Source organism: Scyliorhinus torazame, chromosome 17, assembly GCF_047496885.1.
Source record: "Scyliorhinus torazame isolate Kashiwa2021f chromosome 17, sScyTor2.1, whole genome shotgun sequence".
NCBI classification, from domain to species: domain Eukaryota; kingdom Metazoa; phylum Chordata; class Chondrichthyes; order Carcharhiniformes; family Scyliorhinidae; genus Scyliorhinus; species Scyliorhinus torazame.
In genome coordinates, this window is record NC_092723.1 from 100,855,042 (window position 1) to 100,872,386 (window position 17,345).

At 47.6% G+C, this 17,345-nt stretch overlaps 1 protein-coding gene across 1 annotated transcript in view; it reads right to left on the bottom strand.

Annotated features, from left to right (window-relative positions):
• The window catches only part of LOC140394020 (uncharacterized), a 186,087-nt gene that overhangs the window by 45,792 nt on the left and 122,950 nt on the right, over positions 1-17,345 (bottom strand). Inside the window, exons 15-16 of the mRNA XM_072480791.1 lie at positions 7,253-7,352; positions 4,524-4,610 (exon numbers count right to left, since the gene is read on the bottom strand). Coding sequence (XP_072336892.1) covers positions 4,524-4,610; positions 7,253-7,352 — 187 coding nt within the window. The remainder of the gene's footprint in view (positions 1-4,523; positions 4,611-7,252; positions 7,353-17,345) is intronic.

The window sequence follows — 17,345 nt, forward strand, 5'->3', positions numbered from 1 at the left end:
TAAATGACGCGGCCGGCGCCGCATAACTGGCATCACCCGCGCATGCGTGGTTGGCGTCCTCCCCGAGGCTGCCCCGCAAGAAGATGTCGGATGGATCTTGCGGGGCACGGAGGAAAGGAGGTCCTTCTTCAGCGAGGCTGACCCGCCGATCGGTGGGCACCGATCGCGGGCCAGACCCCATTTGAGGCCCCCCCGGTGCAGAAACCCCCCTCCCCCCCACAGGCCGTCCGCCCAGCGTTCCTGCGCTGTTCCCGCTGGCAGTGACCAGGTGTGGACGGCGCCGGTGGGAACCCGTCGTATTGGGCAGGCCGCTCGGCCCATCCGGGCCGGAGAATAGCGGGGATAGCAGAGAATCGCCATTTTGGGTGTCTCGGGCGATTCTCCAGCCTGCGCCGCGCAGAACACGGGGCCGTTCTCACCGCTTGGGTGACCGGCGTCGCATGGAAAAATGGCACGCCAGGCGATTCTCCCAACCGGCGCGGGAGCGGAGAATCGCGCCCATGTTGTCCGGTTGCAGTATTGTCTGCACTGTAAACCCGCTTAACTAGCTGAAGTTCTTCACACCCTTCTACTCCGAGGAGAGATTCTCGTTCCGCTTCTACAATGGAAAATTTTACAGTGTGAGCTCTATTTTTCACATTTACATTGAGCTAGCATACTCCTAGCGTCATAATTTAATTTCCGTTATAGTCTCTCAGCAGTACTGCTTTGTTCAATACTTGCAATTTAATTGTCAGCTCTTTTAAATCTGACAAACTGATGAGGTTGGCCCTCGCTCCTGTGTCGAGCTTGAAGGTTATTAATGTGTCATTAATCATTAATGGAACTGTCCATTTGTCTTTTGGAGTATTTCCATTTAATTCACGAATGCTGCAAATTGTCATGAAAGAGTATCCTTGTCTTCACTAGAAATCATGTTGACGAAGAACGTGTCTTCATCAACCGTGTTGATGGCTTTTGTGTGTTCCGCTTTTTTCCTGGAAAAGCATTGCTTTGCAAAATGATTTTCGCTGTTACAGTTGGAGCCTATTTTTCCAAACACTGGACATTGTCGTACCAAATGTTGCTTGCTGCATTGTTGGCATGAAATGGAGGATCGGGTCGGCCGCTCTAAATGGCTGCCTGCATTGGGTCCACGTTTTTTACTCGAGTGCGTCACTACAGTAATGGCGTCGGCTGCCTCTTCTATCTTTGTGCCAAAATGTCTGAGATTCATTGTGCTAATCTGCTTTGCTGCAAGCTCATTAGCATGACATGTTTTGATAGAATCATCAACTGAAGTTCATGTTCTCTTAGAAGCCTCTCGCATACCTTGTCATTAGATATCCTGAACACGACCTGATCGCGGATCATTGACGACTGAAGGGTACTAAAATTACACAACTGCGCCTTCAACTGCAAGTCGATTAGAAAACTATCGAATGATTCGCTTGCTTTCTGGATGCAAGTGCAAAATATGTAGCGCTCGAAAGTCTTATTTTTTGGGGGGAGATCAATCCCGAACTTTGTCAAAGTTCTTGCTATCCGCCTCGCTATCGAAGACAAACGTGTTAAAAATTTGAATTGCCTCGGGACCTGCTACAGTAAGCAACAACACAATACGTCTCTCGTCAGGCTGTGCCTGCAGACCAAGGGCTGCAACTAGAGTTTGAATTGCTTTTGAAATACTCGGCAATTCGCATCTACGTTACCGGTGACCCGAAGCTGTTGAGGTGCCTTCAGACCGTCCATCCTGGGCTTCGAAGTCTTACAGTGCGTTGAGTACTAGTTGCCAGTAGCTTACGAGGTTAGTGGAAAAAAAATAGTTCTTATTGTACCTTCTTCTTCGGAGTTATCTTTAAATGTTCGGATCTTCAAAGAATGCTTTTTTTTTCAGTGGATCTTCAGTCCTGCTACCATGTCATGTTCTTCTGCTAAGCCGGTGTGAATGATGCACAGAAGTACATCTAGTTCTTGACTAGTTAAAGTAATTTATTATAAAACACGTGCGTGGTAAAGATAACGAGAAGAAATATATTACAAACTACTAATACTAACAAATTATCCTAGAGCTACTGCAAAACATTGTCTATCCACCAACACAACTCACTCCCAATTCCCCGATGCACAGAGTTACATGGTAGATATAGTCCCCAGGGCCTGATGGGATCTACCCCAGAATACTGAGACAGGTAAGGGAAGAAATTGCTGAGACCTTGACAGTAATCTTTGTATCCTCATTGACTATAGGTGAAGTTCCAGAGGACTGGACAGTAGCCAATGTTGTTCCATTGTTTAAGGACAGCAGGGATAATCCAGGAAATTATAGGTCGGTGAGCCTTACGTTAGTGGTAGGGAAATTATTGGAAAAGGTTCTTAGAGAAAGGATTTACTCAGATTTGGAAACAAATGGACTTATTAGTGATGGACAGCATGGTTATGTGAAGGGGATCATTAATTTGATCGTGTGTTTCGAGGAAGTGAAAAAAGATGATCATTAGGGGAAGGCAGTAGATGTTGTATACATGGACTTCAGTAAAGCCTTTGATAAGGTACCTCATGGTAGACTGGTACAAAAGGTGAAATCACGTGGGATCAGAGGAGAGCTGGCAAGTTGGATACAGAACTGGCTTGGGCACAGAAGACAGAGAGTAGCAGTAGAAGGGTGCTTTTCTGAATGGAAGGCTGTGACTAGCGGCGTTCCACAGGGATCAGTTCTGGGGCCTTTGTTGTTCGTGGTGTACATAAATGATTTCTGATCTGATTAGTAAGTTCGCAGATGACACAAAAATTGGTGGAGTTGTGGATAGTGAAGAGGATTGTCAAAGAATACAGCAGGATATAAACTGGTTGGAGTCTTGGGCGGAGAAATGGCAGATGGAGTTTAATCCGGACAAGTGTGAGGTAATGCACTTTGGAAGGTCCAATGCATGTAGGAATTACACGATAAATGGCAGAACTCTTGCGAGTACTGACAGGCAGAGAGATCTCGGCGTGCATGTCCACCGATCACTGAAAGTGGCAACGCCTGTGGATAAGGTGGTCAAGAAGGCATACGACATGCTGGCCTTCATCGGTCGGGGCATTGACTATAAAAATTGGCATACACGACCTTAGTTAGGCCTCATTTGGACTATTGTATACAATTCTGGTCAACACAGTACCAGAAGGATGTGGATGCTTTGGAGAGGATACAGAAGCAGTTTACTAGGATGTTGCCTGGTATGGAGGGCATTAGCTATGAGGCGAGGTTAGATAAACTCGGTCTGTTCTCACTGGAACGATGGAGGTTGAGAGGCGACCTGATAGAGGTCTACAAGATTATGAGTGGCATGGACAGAGTGGATAGTCAGATGCTCTTTCCTAGGGTAGGAGAGTCAAGTACTAGGGGACATGGGTTTAAAATGCGTGGGAAACTGTTTAGAACTGATGTGCGAGGCAGGTTTGTTTACACAGAGGGTGGGAAATATATGGAACGCGCTGCCTGGGGAGGTGGTGGGAGCAAGTACAATAGAAGCATTTAAGGTCCATCTAGACAAATATATGAGTAGGGTGGGAATGGAAGGAAATGGACTCCGCAAGTGCATATGGTTTTAGTTTAGGCAGGTACCATGGTCGGCACAGGCTTGGAGGGCCGAAGGGCCTGTTCTTGTGCGGTATTGTTGTTTTTTTATACACTGCCACCTGCAGGTCAGAGGTTATTTATATGATTATATACAAGATTGCTCATGATATCATCACAAGTACTGTGCTACCACCTCCCTGAGGTGGTATAAACACAAGTTGTTGTTGGGATGGCCTGCGCCCAGGTGAGACAGGTGTCCGTCCCGCTGCTAAATTCTTGAGGACGATTTCTTTTAGCCTCCCTGTTCCCCAAAGCGAACCGTGGGCCCCTCGGATATGCAAATTTGAACCCTCAGAACTGTTAAAAGGAGCCTTTTCAAAAATTGAACCATGGAACAGGCTGTTCATTCCTCAACGCCTCTCGCGTCTGCCAACAAGTAGAGTCACATGCTTTTTTAAAATAAATGATATTTGCTTTGGAGAAGAATGAGTGGGAGCGCTATGCCCAATTGCATAGTCCTGGTGACTACCGAAACAGTCTTCCTCCAGAGGCCCACAGCCTGCTGCCCAAAAATAGCATCAAACACATGTCAGGGGAGGGTGAAATGCTGGCCAATGACTATGCTTGATAAGAAAAATAAAATATGCTACATACCCATAGGCTATAAAATGAGCTGCATAAATACTCGGAACCCCATCATCTTCCAAAAGGGCATGAAAACAGTATACCTGAAAATCTCCAGAGACCATGGGAAAAATTATTCAGGGTAAAATTAGATTATAAAGAAATTAATGAGAACCTTTAACAGGAAACAGAACAATAAACATGGCTGGAGCATTGTAGAGGTTTCAAATTCAAAGATAATAGGCAGTTTATGTCAATCCAGTACTGTACAATATAAATAAGTTCTGCAATATCATTAGTGAACAGGCTAACAACACAGCCATTTTAAAACCTATTTTCTCAGAAATAAACTTACAGGATTGGTTGCAGTAAACACATCTTGGAGTAACTGGGAAGGCTTCAGGTCGAGGCACATGTTGCTTTGTTCCACTTCCTTTCTTCTCTGCAGATAAATTGAGGTATGCAATAAATAGACCAGGAATCTAACATATATAATAGTTCACACCTAGGGCGGGATTCTCTGCAATCAGCGCGATGTCCGCCGACCGGCGCCAAAAACGGCGCGAATCAGTCTGGCATCGCGCCGCCCCAAAGGTGCGGAATTCTCCGCATCTTGAGGGGCCGAGCCTTCACCTTGAGGGGCTAGGCCCGCGCCGGACTGATTTCCGCCCCGCCAGCTGGCGGGAAAGGCCTTTGGTGCCCCGCCAGCTGGCGCGGAAATGACTTTGCCGGGCGGCGCATGCGCGGGAGCGTCAGCGGCCGCTCACGGCAACCCGCGCATGCGCAGTGGAGGGGGTCTCTTCCGCCTCCACCATAGTGGAGACCATGGCGAAGGAGGAAGGAAAAGAATGCCCGCCTGCGGATCGGTGGACCCCGATCGTGGGCCAGGCCACCGTGGGGGCACCCCCTGGGGCCAGATCGCCCCCAACCCCCCAGGACCCCGGAGCCCGCCCGCGCCGCTGGTAAGAGAGGTGGTTTGATTCTCGCCGGCGGGACAGGCATTCCAGCAGCGGGACTTCGGCCCATCACGGGCCGGAGAATCGCCGGGGGGGGGGGGGGCGCCAAACGGCGCGGCGCGATTCCTACCCCCGCGAATATCCGGTGCCGGAGAATTCGGCAACCGGCAGGGGCGGGATTCACGCCAGCCCCCGGCGATTCTCCGACCCGGCGGGGGTCGGAGAATACCACCCCTATTGTCCCATAAAGATGAGTGCATTATAATAAGCTGTATAAATGACATTTTGCAGTAGACACCAAGTTATCCATGTATGTTGGTATTCATGTTCAACCAGAATTTAATTTAAGCAAGAATATTATGGTTATTGATACTGTTCATTTGTTGTCCAGAATACTGTAACTATTTCATAGAATCCCTACTGTGCAGAAGGAGGCCATTCAATTCATCGAGTCTGCACCGATCTCCAACAGATAATTCAACCTAGGCCCACTCCACCACCCTATCCCCGTAACCCTGTGCATTGAACATGGTCAATCCACCTAACCTGTACATCTTTAGACTGAGAGAGGAAACCCACGCAGACACGGAGAGAATGTACAAACTCCCCACATATAGTCCCCAAGGCCAGAATTGAACCCGGGTCCCTGCCGCTGGGAGGCAGCAGTGCTAACCACTGTGCCACCATAAAAGGGTAATAAAATGGTAATAAAAACAGGAAATGTTGGAAGTACTCGGCAGGTAGGCAACACCTCTTCTTCCATGCCCACTCTGAGCAATGTAAGCAGTAAGTCTTTGAAAATGTTCATTAAAAAATGACCACTCTTTTGAAAGAAAATCTGTTTCTCGAGGTGTCAATATGAATGCGTGGATGAATTCCAAGACTCAGTAATGGAATCAGTTCAGTAATTTAGACAGCTTATAGGGGATTGTTACGTTTAATTTTTTATATTCATTTGATGGGTGTCGCTAGCTAGACCAGCATTTATTGTCCATCCCTAATTGTCCTTGGTGGTGGTGAGTTGTCTTCTTGAACTGCTGCAGTCCATGACTGGCATCTTTGTGGGGTTATAACAAGTTATTTCTTTGCTGTGGTTTTTCAATGGCTGTATATTTATTTGGACAGGATTAAGAGTTGTGAAGAAGAGTAAAGCTTGTGTTCTTGATGATATGAATAGCTATGTTTGATTGACAATTGTCTAATGGTGTTGGAGCAGTGCTGTTTTTCAAAGGTTTATTAAAATAAATTTAGAGTACCCAATTATTTTTTTCCAATTAAGGGGCAATTTAGCATTGCCAATCCACCTACCCTGCACATCTTTTGGGTTGTGAGGGTGAGACCCACGCAGACACTGGGAGAATGTGCAAACTGCACACGGACAGTGACCCGGGGCCGGGATCGAACCCGGGTATTCGGCGCTGTGAGACAGCAGTGCTAGCCACTGCGCCGCTGTGCCCACCCTGTTGTTTCTCAAAGGTGATTTTTAAATGGGATATTGTTTTAAATTTCCAAAGGGTAGGGAGATTTAGGAATCCAATGGGAAAAGTGGAGACAATAGAACAGTGTATAGCAGGCATGCCGGCAGACCTTGGTGATTTTTGGTGATTCAGTTTCTGTAGAATCTGAAACCCAGCCTACGCTTTGCGAATTAAAAACAGGAAAATTTTAAAAACCTGAAATCTGCACAACAATACAAAACTGTGGGCAAAATCTTCCGGCTGCTCATGTGGGGGAGGGGGATTTTCTGGTCCTGCCGATGGCGCACACCCACCGTGGATTTCCCTGCGCCGGGGGTCGTGGATTCAGTAGGAAATCCCATTGACAGCGAGGGGAAACGGGACCAGAAGATCCCACCAATGGCCAACGACGACGGGCTGCCTCCCGCCACTGAGAAACATGCCGAAGCGAGGCCGGGTATCTCGCCCCATGTCTTTCTTTCAGAATTATTACGTGTCCCTGGAACACTTATAGTTTCTACCCAAATTCCCCTATGGGGTTGGGCAACTTCGTCAAGTTGTGAGTTGACCAGCGAAGTAAGTTGAGTATAATGAATTCATAAAAATGGCTGATGGCATTGCGAAGCAAGCAGCCATCTTAATGTATGAAAGACAGTGAAATAATGTTCTACCTAAAGGCTCCTCGTCTTGTATTTGATGTATTATTGGAAGTTTAGGATCTAGCCGTCCTTTGTACATTACACCATCAATCCCCTGAAGTTCTACCTCTTCCTGAAAATAAAATAAATTTGTTTTAAAATCAATAATGATTTCTTTTTTTTTTAAATGCAGTGACTTTTAAGCAAAAGCTTACTTTTAATAAAATACTTCAAGTTCAAAATACAATGTCAAACTACCTTTGCTTATCAATATAATTGGAAAATCTGTTCTTTGTAGCATTTTTTGAAATTAATTTATGCTCCGTACTACTAAATATGAAATGTAACTGGAGAGAATTGACATGCTTTCACCAAACTATTAGCAGCTTGAAGATTATGGCCGGAATTTTCCGGTCGTTTGCACTGACGTCATCTTCCAGTCATACCGACGGCGAACCCCCGGCATGGGTCCCCTGGTGGCGGGGTGTGCAAACAACGGGAAACCCCGTCGATCCAGGCCCGGGGGGGTCACTGTCCATGTGGAGCTTGAACATCCTCCCCATGGCTGCGTGGGTCTCAACCCCACAACCCAAAGATGTGCAGTGTTGGTGAATTGGCCATGCTAAATTGCCCCTAAATTGGAAAAAAAAGAATTGGGTACTCTCAATTTATTTTAAAAAGAAACTAATTTCAACATTAAGTTGGAGCCCAGGGATGAGAATAGAATTCCACAAGGTGATACGAACATTAAACAGGGAGATTGCTGAGAGGGTTAGTGTAACCCTCCACCATCCAACAACTGTGAAAGTGCAGGAATAGTTTTAATCTTTCTCAACTCTGTGAGAGCACAAGTTAATTTTTTGATACAGGTTTGACCCTCATTTCGTTAATCATTGCCACTTATTATCATTAACTGGCTGAAAGGAAACCTGCAGTATTCCCAATGAACTTTCATCAATACTGCACCTTGTTAAACCGCACACTGCCATTTGCCTACCAGGAGGGAGTGACGCTATTCTGGTAAGAGAAGTGTTTAAGGGAAGCTAGCTCCCACAAATGTGGGGAGAAAACAAATACCTGGGAGAAAGTAAGTGTTAATGGCAATTGGATTACTCTAACAGACCAACCAATTTTAACTGCAAACAAATAATCTATCAGTTATGTGGATTGATTGGAGATGTGGGGGTTGTTCTCCTTGTTGAAGAGAAGATTCAGCGTGCTACAATATTGGTTTAAAAAACCCCGACAAGTTTTTAAAAATAAATTTAAAATTCCAGTGAAGAGTTGAAGGGATGACATGACAAGATTTCACTTTTACCATCACAAAAGAATAAAAGCACACCGGACCAAACACTAACTTTGTCGGCAAGTTATATTTCAAACCACAGAACAGAACATTCCCTTTTTCTTTTAACAACAAAAAACACATTTCAGATATCCTATACACAGGTCTTTCAATAAACATTCAATTTGCCTGGAACCAGCAGCCCAAGGTGATTCTAAGCTCCAAAGGACTTACTTTTTTTCTTTTCTTTTACAGCCTGGGAATTTTTAATCTCAGAATTGTCTTTAACAATGAGGTTTTTCCCACCGGAGATTTTTCCTTTCGTGAATCTTCCAGCCATGACTTACCTCATCACAAACCATTGTTTTAAACTTGAGTGTTATCTCCTACCCACATTCCTGCATGGTGAACCACTATGTCTGTAGCTGCTCTCCCTCTTCTCGACCCTGGCAAACTAACCTAAGCCGTGGGTGAGATTTTCCAGTCCCACCGAAAGGTCTTCCAGTCCCAACAGAAGGTCCCAAAGGTGACCAATGGCAAACTGCCCCCACCGCTAGGAAGCAATCCAAGTGGAGGGGGTTGGAAAATCCCGGCCTAAGAGCTTTCAGGTATTTCTAAGACCCTTCCTCTCTCAAAAGGTCATATCCATGATGATGAATCACATGGGCCTTGTCTCCAGGTAGAAATGTTGATTACCTAACCTCAGACCCCAACTCTCTATCTTTGAAGTAAATGGACAGTTTAAAACACAACTTTTTACAACCCAAGCTTCTTCAACACTTTTCTGGGACTTTGGAGACTCAAAATCTACCCACTAATAGCTCTGGGGCTGCTAGCATTGTCTCCAATAAAACAATCTGTACCCTTAATCTCTAACAATCAAACCGTCCAAACTATAGAACAGATCACATGACACCATTTGAAGACATAGTCCCAAAACTGAGCAATCTTATTAAACCTCGAACTGTTACAAGAGGAGATTTGATAAGAACCTAACAAATAGGAGGAGAAGGCCATTCTGCCCCTTGAGCCTGCTCTGGCATTCGATAAGATCATGGCTGATATGATTGCTCAGCCAACCCTTGAGACTCAAAGTAGCACACAAACTTTAAAAGTTCTAGTGAAAATCAGGGATGGGGTCAGGAATCCTGGAATTGGGTCCTGATTGCCATTTTCACCCCTCTATGGTGTTTCCTTGACTCCATGAAAATCCAGCCCTTTGTCGACTCCTATTTGTTCCCTTGCCATTAAGGCGTTCCCCTCACTCAATTCTCTCCTGTGGTCTCCTATCTGGTTTTGTCTGCATTAAGGCTCTTCGGGTTTCTTGTACACCCCTCCCACCCCCCAATCTTATTGGGTTAAAGGCCTTACTATCTCCCTATTTACCCCTTCCGCTTGGACATGGGTCCAATCCCAGTTAAGGTGGAGCCAATTCCATCGATACAGCTCCTTCCTGCCCCAGATTTGGTGTCAATGTCCCATGAGAAGGAATCCCGCTTTTCCATATTAGTCCTTTAGCCGAGTATTAATTTTCTGAATCCAATTGCCCCATGCCAATTTGCACACGGCTCAAGCAGGAATCCAGAGATTATGACCCTCTAGGTTCTGCTTTTTAAACCTGGAGCTCAATTTCTGAAATTCTTTCTGCAGTATCATCTCCCTGTTCCCACCAATGTTGCTTGTTCCCATATGGAGCGCGATTCTCCCCTACCCGGTGGGGCGTGGGGTCCCGACAGGATGGAATGGCGTGAACCACTCCGGCATCGGGCCGCCCCAAAGGTGCGGATTTCTCCGCACCTTTAGGGGCCAAGCCCTCACCTTTAGGGGCTAGGCCCGCGCCAGAGTGGTTGCCGTCCCGCCTGCTGGCGTGGAAGGCCTTTGGCGCCACGACAGCCGGGGCCGAGGGGACTCCGCCGACCGGCGGAAGTCCGCGCATGTGCGGGAGCGTCAGCGGCTGCTGACGTCATCCCCGCGCACGCGCGGGGGGGCGGGGTCACCTCCGCGTCGGCCATCGCGGAGGTTATGGCCAACGCGGAGGGGAAAGAGTGCCCCCACGGCACAGGCCCCCCCGTGGATCGCCGGGCGACAATCATGGGCCAGGCCACCGGGGGGGCACCCCCCGGGGCCAGATCGCCCTGCACCCCCCACCCCCCCAGGACCCCGGAGCCAACTCGCGGCGCCTGGTCCTGCCGGTAATGGAGGTGGTTTAATTCACGTCGGCGGGACCGGCATTACAGCAGCGGGACTTCGGCCCATTGCGGGCCGGAGAATCGCCGGCGGGGGCCCGCCGACCGGCGCGGCGCGATTCCCGCCCCGCCGAATTTCCGGTGCCGGAGAATTTGGCGGCCGGCGGGGGGTCGGAGAATCCCGGCGGGGGGTCGGAGAATCCTGCCCATGACCTCTGGCAACTGAATTTACCCCTGACACCCCCTTTCCAAGTTCATAGAATCATAGAATTCCTACAGCGCAGAGGGAGGCCATTCGGCCCATCGACCCTCCGAAAGAAGACCCTACCTAGGTCCAATCCCCCAATCTAACCCCGTAACCCCATAATCTCACGGAACCTTTGGATACTGAGGGGAAATTCAACATGGCCAATCCACCTAACCTGCACATCTCCGAACTCCTCTTACCCTTGCACTAGGTAGGCAAAACATCCTTTATCATTCGCATTCTTCACTGCAGAGGACACCATCTACCTCGCTAATATCGAGTCACCAATTACTACTACATTTCTATTCTGCTTTTCCCATTGGAACAGTGTCTGCAGGACCGGCTTTCCAATCTTTCTGAGATCCCTATGATGCAGCTCCCGAACAGTCACACCCTCCCTTCCCTGAGCCTGTGTTTTTCCTTTGGGTGTGATGTTATTCTGGATAAAGCTGTCCAGCCATTCCTCCCCCTCCCTTATGTGTTGGAGTCTCTCCGAATCAAACTCCAGCCCATTGACACAGAGCCAAAGAGATTCAAGATGCAGACTCTAAACTGCCTCTCGCTGGAGTTGAGGCATTCAGTTATCTTAGGTCCAGCCCTAATATCATCATTATCAAACCCACAACAAAGGTGGTTGTCCGGTGATCAGCCTCCACTTCACACAGGCCAAAACCCAACCTTTTGACACTTCCTTCTACCTCCTCCTGGGCTCTGACTCCACCCATCAAGCCATTGTTTCCAGGACTGCCACTGACCTCATCACCTCTGATGATCGTCCCTCCATGACCTCCAATCTCATAGTACCCCAAAGCCGAACTGCCCACTTCTACAGCCTTCCCAAAACGCATAAACAGGATTGCCCCAGTCGACCAATTAGAACATAGAACAAAGAACAGTACAGCACAATACAGTACAGGCCCTTCGGCCCACGATGTTGTGCCGACCATTTATCCTAATCTAAGATCAACCTAACCTACACTTCTTCAGTGTTTCCCTCCCTACCCCCTCCTCTAACCAAAAAAAAGACAATCACTGTAAGGATCCCAGCCGAGTAAAGATCAAGAGGGAGACTCGAGGGCAGGTAGAAGTAGAAAGAAGTTGAACCGTGACGTCACAGCCTGCAGGTAAGTGATTGGCTGGTGCCTGGTAAGTAGTTTTTCTTTTCCCTGAGGTGTTATTGTGCGGGGCGCAGTGGTTGCTGAGTGGGTGCTTGCTGAGAAGGGGAGTAAATTTTTTTTAAAAACTTACTGTTGGGAGTTTCCAGCTGAATCCGGTCGGAGTGAGGACAGAGTGACTGCTGGTGAAAGAGCATGAGGAGAGCGGCGGGGACTCAGTGAAAGAGCGCGAGGAGAGAGGCGGAGACTCAGTGAAAGAGCACGAGGAGAGTGGCGGAGACACAGTGAAAGAGCGCGAGGAGAACGGCGGAGACACAGTGAAAGAGCGCGAGGTGAGTGGCGGAGACTCAGTGAAAGAGCGCGAGGAGAGCGGCGGGGACACAGGATAAAAGAGCCTGAGGAGAGCGGTGGGGACACAGGATAAAAGAGGGTGAGGAGAGCGGCGGGGACACAGCTGCTGGAGAAGCGGCCTTCAGATTTTTGGCGGGAGCAGTGGCCAGTGGTCTGTCGGGAAGGTAAGCTTTCCTCTTTAAAAACTTACCTTGAAGAGTGACATCAGAGCAAAACAGTGACATGATTGGCTGGTAAGGAAAGTGCTCCAATTAGCAGTAGCTGGGAGAAATTTAACTCTTCGTGTGTTGGTAAGTATTGTGATTGGTAAGTAAAATCTTTATTCCTTTCACTTATTCATGATTTGATATTATATTTGTAATCAGTTAAGGTAAAGTGTAAAAATAGCAGGAGATCCCAGACCCGTGTTATGCTCCTCGTGCTCATGTGGGAGTTCAGGAACGTGGCCGATGCCCCTGACTCCTTCATGTGCGGGAAGTGTGTCCAGCTGCAGCTCCTGTTAGACCACATGACGGCTCTGGAGCTGCGGATTGACTCACTTTGGAGCATCCGCGATGCTGAGGAGGTCATGGATAGCACGTTCAGTGAGTTGGTCACGCCGCAGATTAGGATTGGTGAGGGAGACAGGGAATGGGTGACCAAAAGGCAGAGAAAGAGCAGGAAGGCAGTGCAGGTGTCCCCTGCGGTCACCTCCCTCCAAAACAGGTATACCGTTTTGGATACTGTTGGGGGAGATGATTCACCAGGAGAAGGCAGTAGTAGCCAGGCTCATGGCACCGTGGCTGGCTCTGCTGCACAGAAGGGTGGGAAAAAGACTGGCAGGGCTATAGTCATAGGGAATTCAATTGTAAGGGGAGCAGACAGACATTTCTGTGATCGAAAATGAGACTCCCGAATGGTATGTTGTCTCCCGGGTGCACGGGTCAGGAATGTCTCAGATCGGCTGCAGGACATACTGAAGGGGGAGGGTGAACAGCCAGTTGTCATGGTGCATATAGGCACCAACGATATAGGTAAAAAACGGGATGAGGTCCTACAATCAGAAGTTAGGGAGTTAGGAGATAAGTTAAAAAGTAGGACCTCAAAGGTAGTAATCTCAGGATTGCTACCAGTGCCACAAGACAGGCAGAGTAGAAATTCAAGAATAGTCAGAATGAATACGTGGCTTGAGAGATGGTGCAGGAGGGAGGGGTTCAGATTTTTGGGACATTGGCACCGGTCCTGGGGGCGGTGGGACCATTACAAATCGGATGGTCTACACCTGGGCAGGACTGGAACCATTGTGTTGGGGGTGCTTTTGCTAACACTGTTGGGGAGGTTTTAAACTAATGTGGCAGTGGGTTGGGAACCAAATTAGGAAATTAGAGGTCAGTAACGAGGCAGCAACTAAAGCCAGTAAGGTACTAGATAATAAACTCAATGTGACTAAGGGGAAGAGTAGACAGGGAAGGGATGATGAACGCAAAGGGACAGGTGGTCTGAGATGCATTTGTTTCAATGCGAGAAGCGTAGCAGGTAAGGCAGATGATCTTAGGGCTTGGATTAATACCTGGGAATATGATGTTATTGGTATTACTGAGACTTGGTTGAGGGAAGGGCAAGACTGGCAACTAAATATCCCAGGGTATAGATGCTTCAGGAGGGATAGAGGGGGAGGTAAAAGGGGTGGAGGAGTTGGTCAGAGATCATATCACAGCTGTGATTAAGGAGGGCACGATGGAGGATTCGAGCACTGAGGCAATTTGGGTAGAGTTAAGAAATAGGAAGGGTGCAGTAACATTGTTGGGACTTTACTACAGGCCTCCCAAAAGCGAGCGTAAAGTAGAGGTACAAATATGTAGACAGATTATAGAAAAATGTAGGAGCAATAGGGTTGGAGGCGTAGATGAAGCAGAATTTGTAAGGAGCATCCAGGAGAGTTATTTAGTATGTAAATAGTCCAACTCGGGAAGGGGCCATACTGGACCTGGTATTGGGGAATGATCCTGGCCAGGTGGTTGAAGTTTCAGTCGGTGATTACTTTGGGAATAGCGATCACAATTCCGTAAGTTTTAGAATACTCATGGACAAAGACAAGAGTGGTCCTACAGGAAGAGTGCTAAATTGGGGAAAGGCCAAGTATAACAAAATTCGGCAGGAGCTAGGGGATGTGGATTGGGAGCAGCTGTTTAGGGTAAATCCACATTTGAAATGTGGGAGTCTTTTAAGGAAAGGTTGATTAGAGTGCAGGACAGACATGTCCCTGTGAAAATGAGGGATAGAAATGGCAAGATTAGGGAACCATGGATGACGGGTGGAATTGTGAGACTAGCTAAGATGAAAAAGGAAGAATACATAAGAACTGATGAAACTTTGGAGGAATATCGGGAAAGTAGGACAAATCTCAAACACGCAATAAAGAGGGCCCCTAAGAAACAAATCTTTCAGTGTCTTAATCCCCTTCTCCTCCCATTTCCGAAAATTTCCATCCCACCTCCCTAGCTGAAATGTGTGGTTCCCCCGAATCGGCATTTCCCTCGACCCTGCCCCCAACCCGAAGTGTTGGCGAAACTGCCTCCAAATTCGCAATGAAGCTATTATTACCGGACTCCCTGAGTACTTCCCCGGGGCTATCGGGAGCAGCACTGTTGCTAGTGCTTTCAATCCCGACCCCTTGCACAAACTCTCCTCCATTCTGACCCACTGGGAATCAACCCGTCGGACCCAGCGCCACACCTTCTCCACATTTAATGCTTGGCACAACATCGAGGTCCGAAGGGCCTGTTCTGTGCTGTATGTTCTAAAAGGGGTCATGAAATATCTTTGGCTAACAGGGTTAAGGAAAATGCCAAAGCCTTTTATTTGTATATAAGGAGCAAGAGGGTAACTAGAGAAAGGATTGGCCCACTCAAAGACAAAAGAGGGAATTTTGTGTGGAGTCAGAGAAAATAGGTGAGATTCTTAATGAGTACTTTGCATCGGTATTCACCAAGGAGAGGGACATGATGGATATTGAGGCTAGGGGTGGAAGTTTAAATACTCTAGGTCAAGTCGGCATAAGGAAGGGGGATATTCTAAAAGGCATTAAGGTGGACAAGTCCCCAGGTCCGGATGGGATCGATCCCAAGTTACTGAGGGAAGCGAGGGACGTAATAGCTGGGGCCTTAACAGATATCTTTGCAGCACCCTTGAGCAAGGGTGAGGTCCCGGAGGACTGAAGAATTGCTAATGTTGTCCCTTTGTTTAAGAAGGGTAGCAGGGATAATCCAGGGAATTATAGACCTGTGAGCTTGACGTCAGTGGTAGGCAAACTGTTGGAGAAGATACTGAGGGATAGGATCTATTCACATTTGGAAGAAAATAGACTTTTCAGTGATAGGCAGCATGGTTTTGTGCAGGGAAGGTCATGTCTTACAAACCTAATAGAATTCTTTGAGGAAGGGACAAAGTTAATTGATGAGGGAAGGGCTGTAGATGTCATACACATGGACTGCAGTAAGGCGTTTGATAAAGTTTCCCATGGCAGGTTGATGGAAAAAGTGAAGTCGTATGGGGTTCAGTGTGGACTAGCTAGATGGATAAAGAACTGGCTGGGCAACAGGAGACAGAGAGTAGTGGTGGAAGGGAGTGTCTCAAAATGGAGAAAGGTGACTAGTGGTGTTCCACAGGGATCTGTGCTCAGAGCACTGTTGTTTGTGATGTACATAAATGATCTGGACGAAGGTATAGGTGGTCTGATCAGCAAGTTTGCAGATGATATTAAGATTGGTGGAGTTGCAGATCGCGAGAAGGACTGTCAGAGAATACAGCAAAATAGAGATAGATTGGAGAGTTGGGCAGAGAAATGACAGATGGAGTTCAATCCAGGCAAATGTGAGGTGATGCATTTTGGAAGATCCAATTCAAGAGCGGACTATACGGTCAATGGAAGAGTCCTGGGAAAAATTGATGTACAGAGAGATCTGGGAGTTCGGGTCCATTGTACCCTGAAGGTGGCAACGCAGGTCGATAGAGTGGTCAAGAAGGCATACAGCATGCTTGCCTTCATCGGACGGGGTATTGAGTACAAGAGTCGGCAGGTCATGTTACAGTTGTATAGGACTTTGGTTAGGTCACATTTGGAATACTGCGTGCAGTTCTGGTCGCCACATTACCAGAAGGATGTGGATGCTTTAGAGAGGGTGCAGAGGAGGTTCACCAGGATGTTGCCTGGTATGGAGTGTGCGAGCTATGAAGAAAGGTTGAGTAGATTAGGATTGCTTTCATTGGAAAGACGGACGTTGAGGGGGGACCTGATTGAGGTCTACAAAATTATGAAAGGTAGGACAGGGTGGATAGCAACAAGCTTTTTCCAAGAGTGGGGGTGTCAATGACAAGGGGTCACGATTTCAAGGTGAGAGGGGGAAAGTTTAAGGGAGATGTGCGTGGAACATTTTTTACGCAGAGGGTGATGGGTGCCTGGAACGCTTTGCCAGTGAAGGTGGTAGAGGCGGGCACGATAGCATCATTTAAGATGCATCTAGACAGATATTGGATTGGATTGGATTTGTTTATTGTCACGTGTACCGAGGTACAGTGAAAAGTATTTTTCTGCGAGCAGCTCAACAGATCATTAAATACATGGGAAGAAAAGGGAAAAAAAAAATACATAATAGGGCAACACATGGTATACAATGTAACTACATAAGCACTGGCATCGGATGAAGCATACAGGGTGTAGTGTTAATGAGGTCAGTCCATAAGAGGGTCATTTAGGAGTCTGGTGACAGTCGGGAAGAAGCTGTTTTTGAGTCTGTTCGTGCGTGTTCTCAGACTTCTGTATCTCCTGCCCGATGGAAGAAGTTGGAAGAGTGAGTAAGCCGGTTGGGAGGGATCTTTGATTATGCTGCCCGCTTTCCCCAGGCAGCGGGAGGTGTAGATGGAGTCAATGGTTGGGTGGCAGGTTTGTGTGATGGACTGGGCG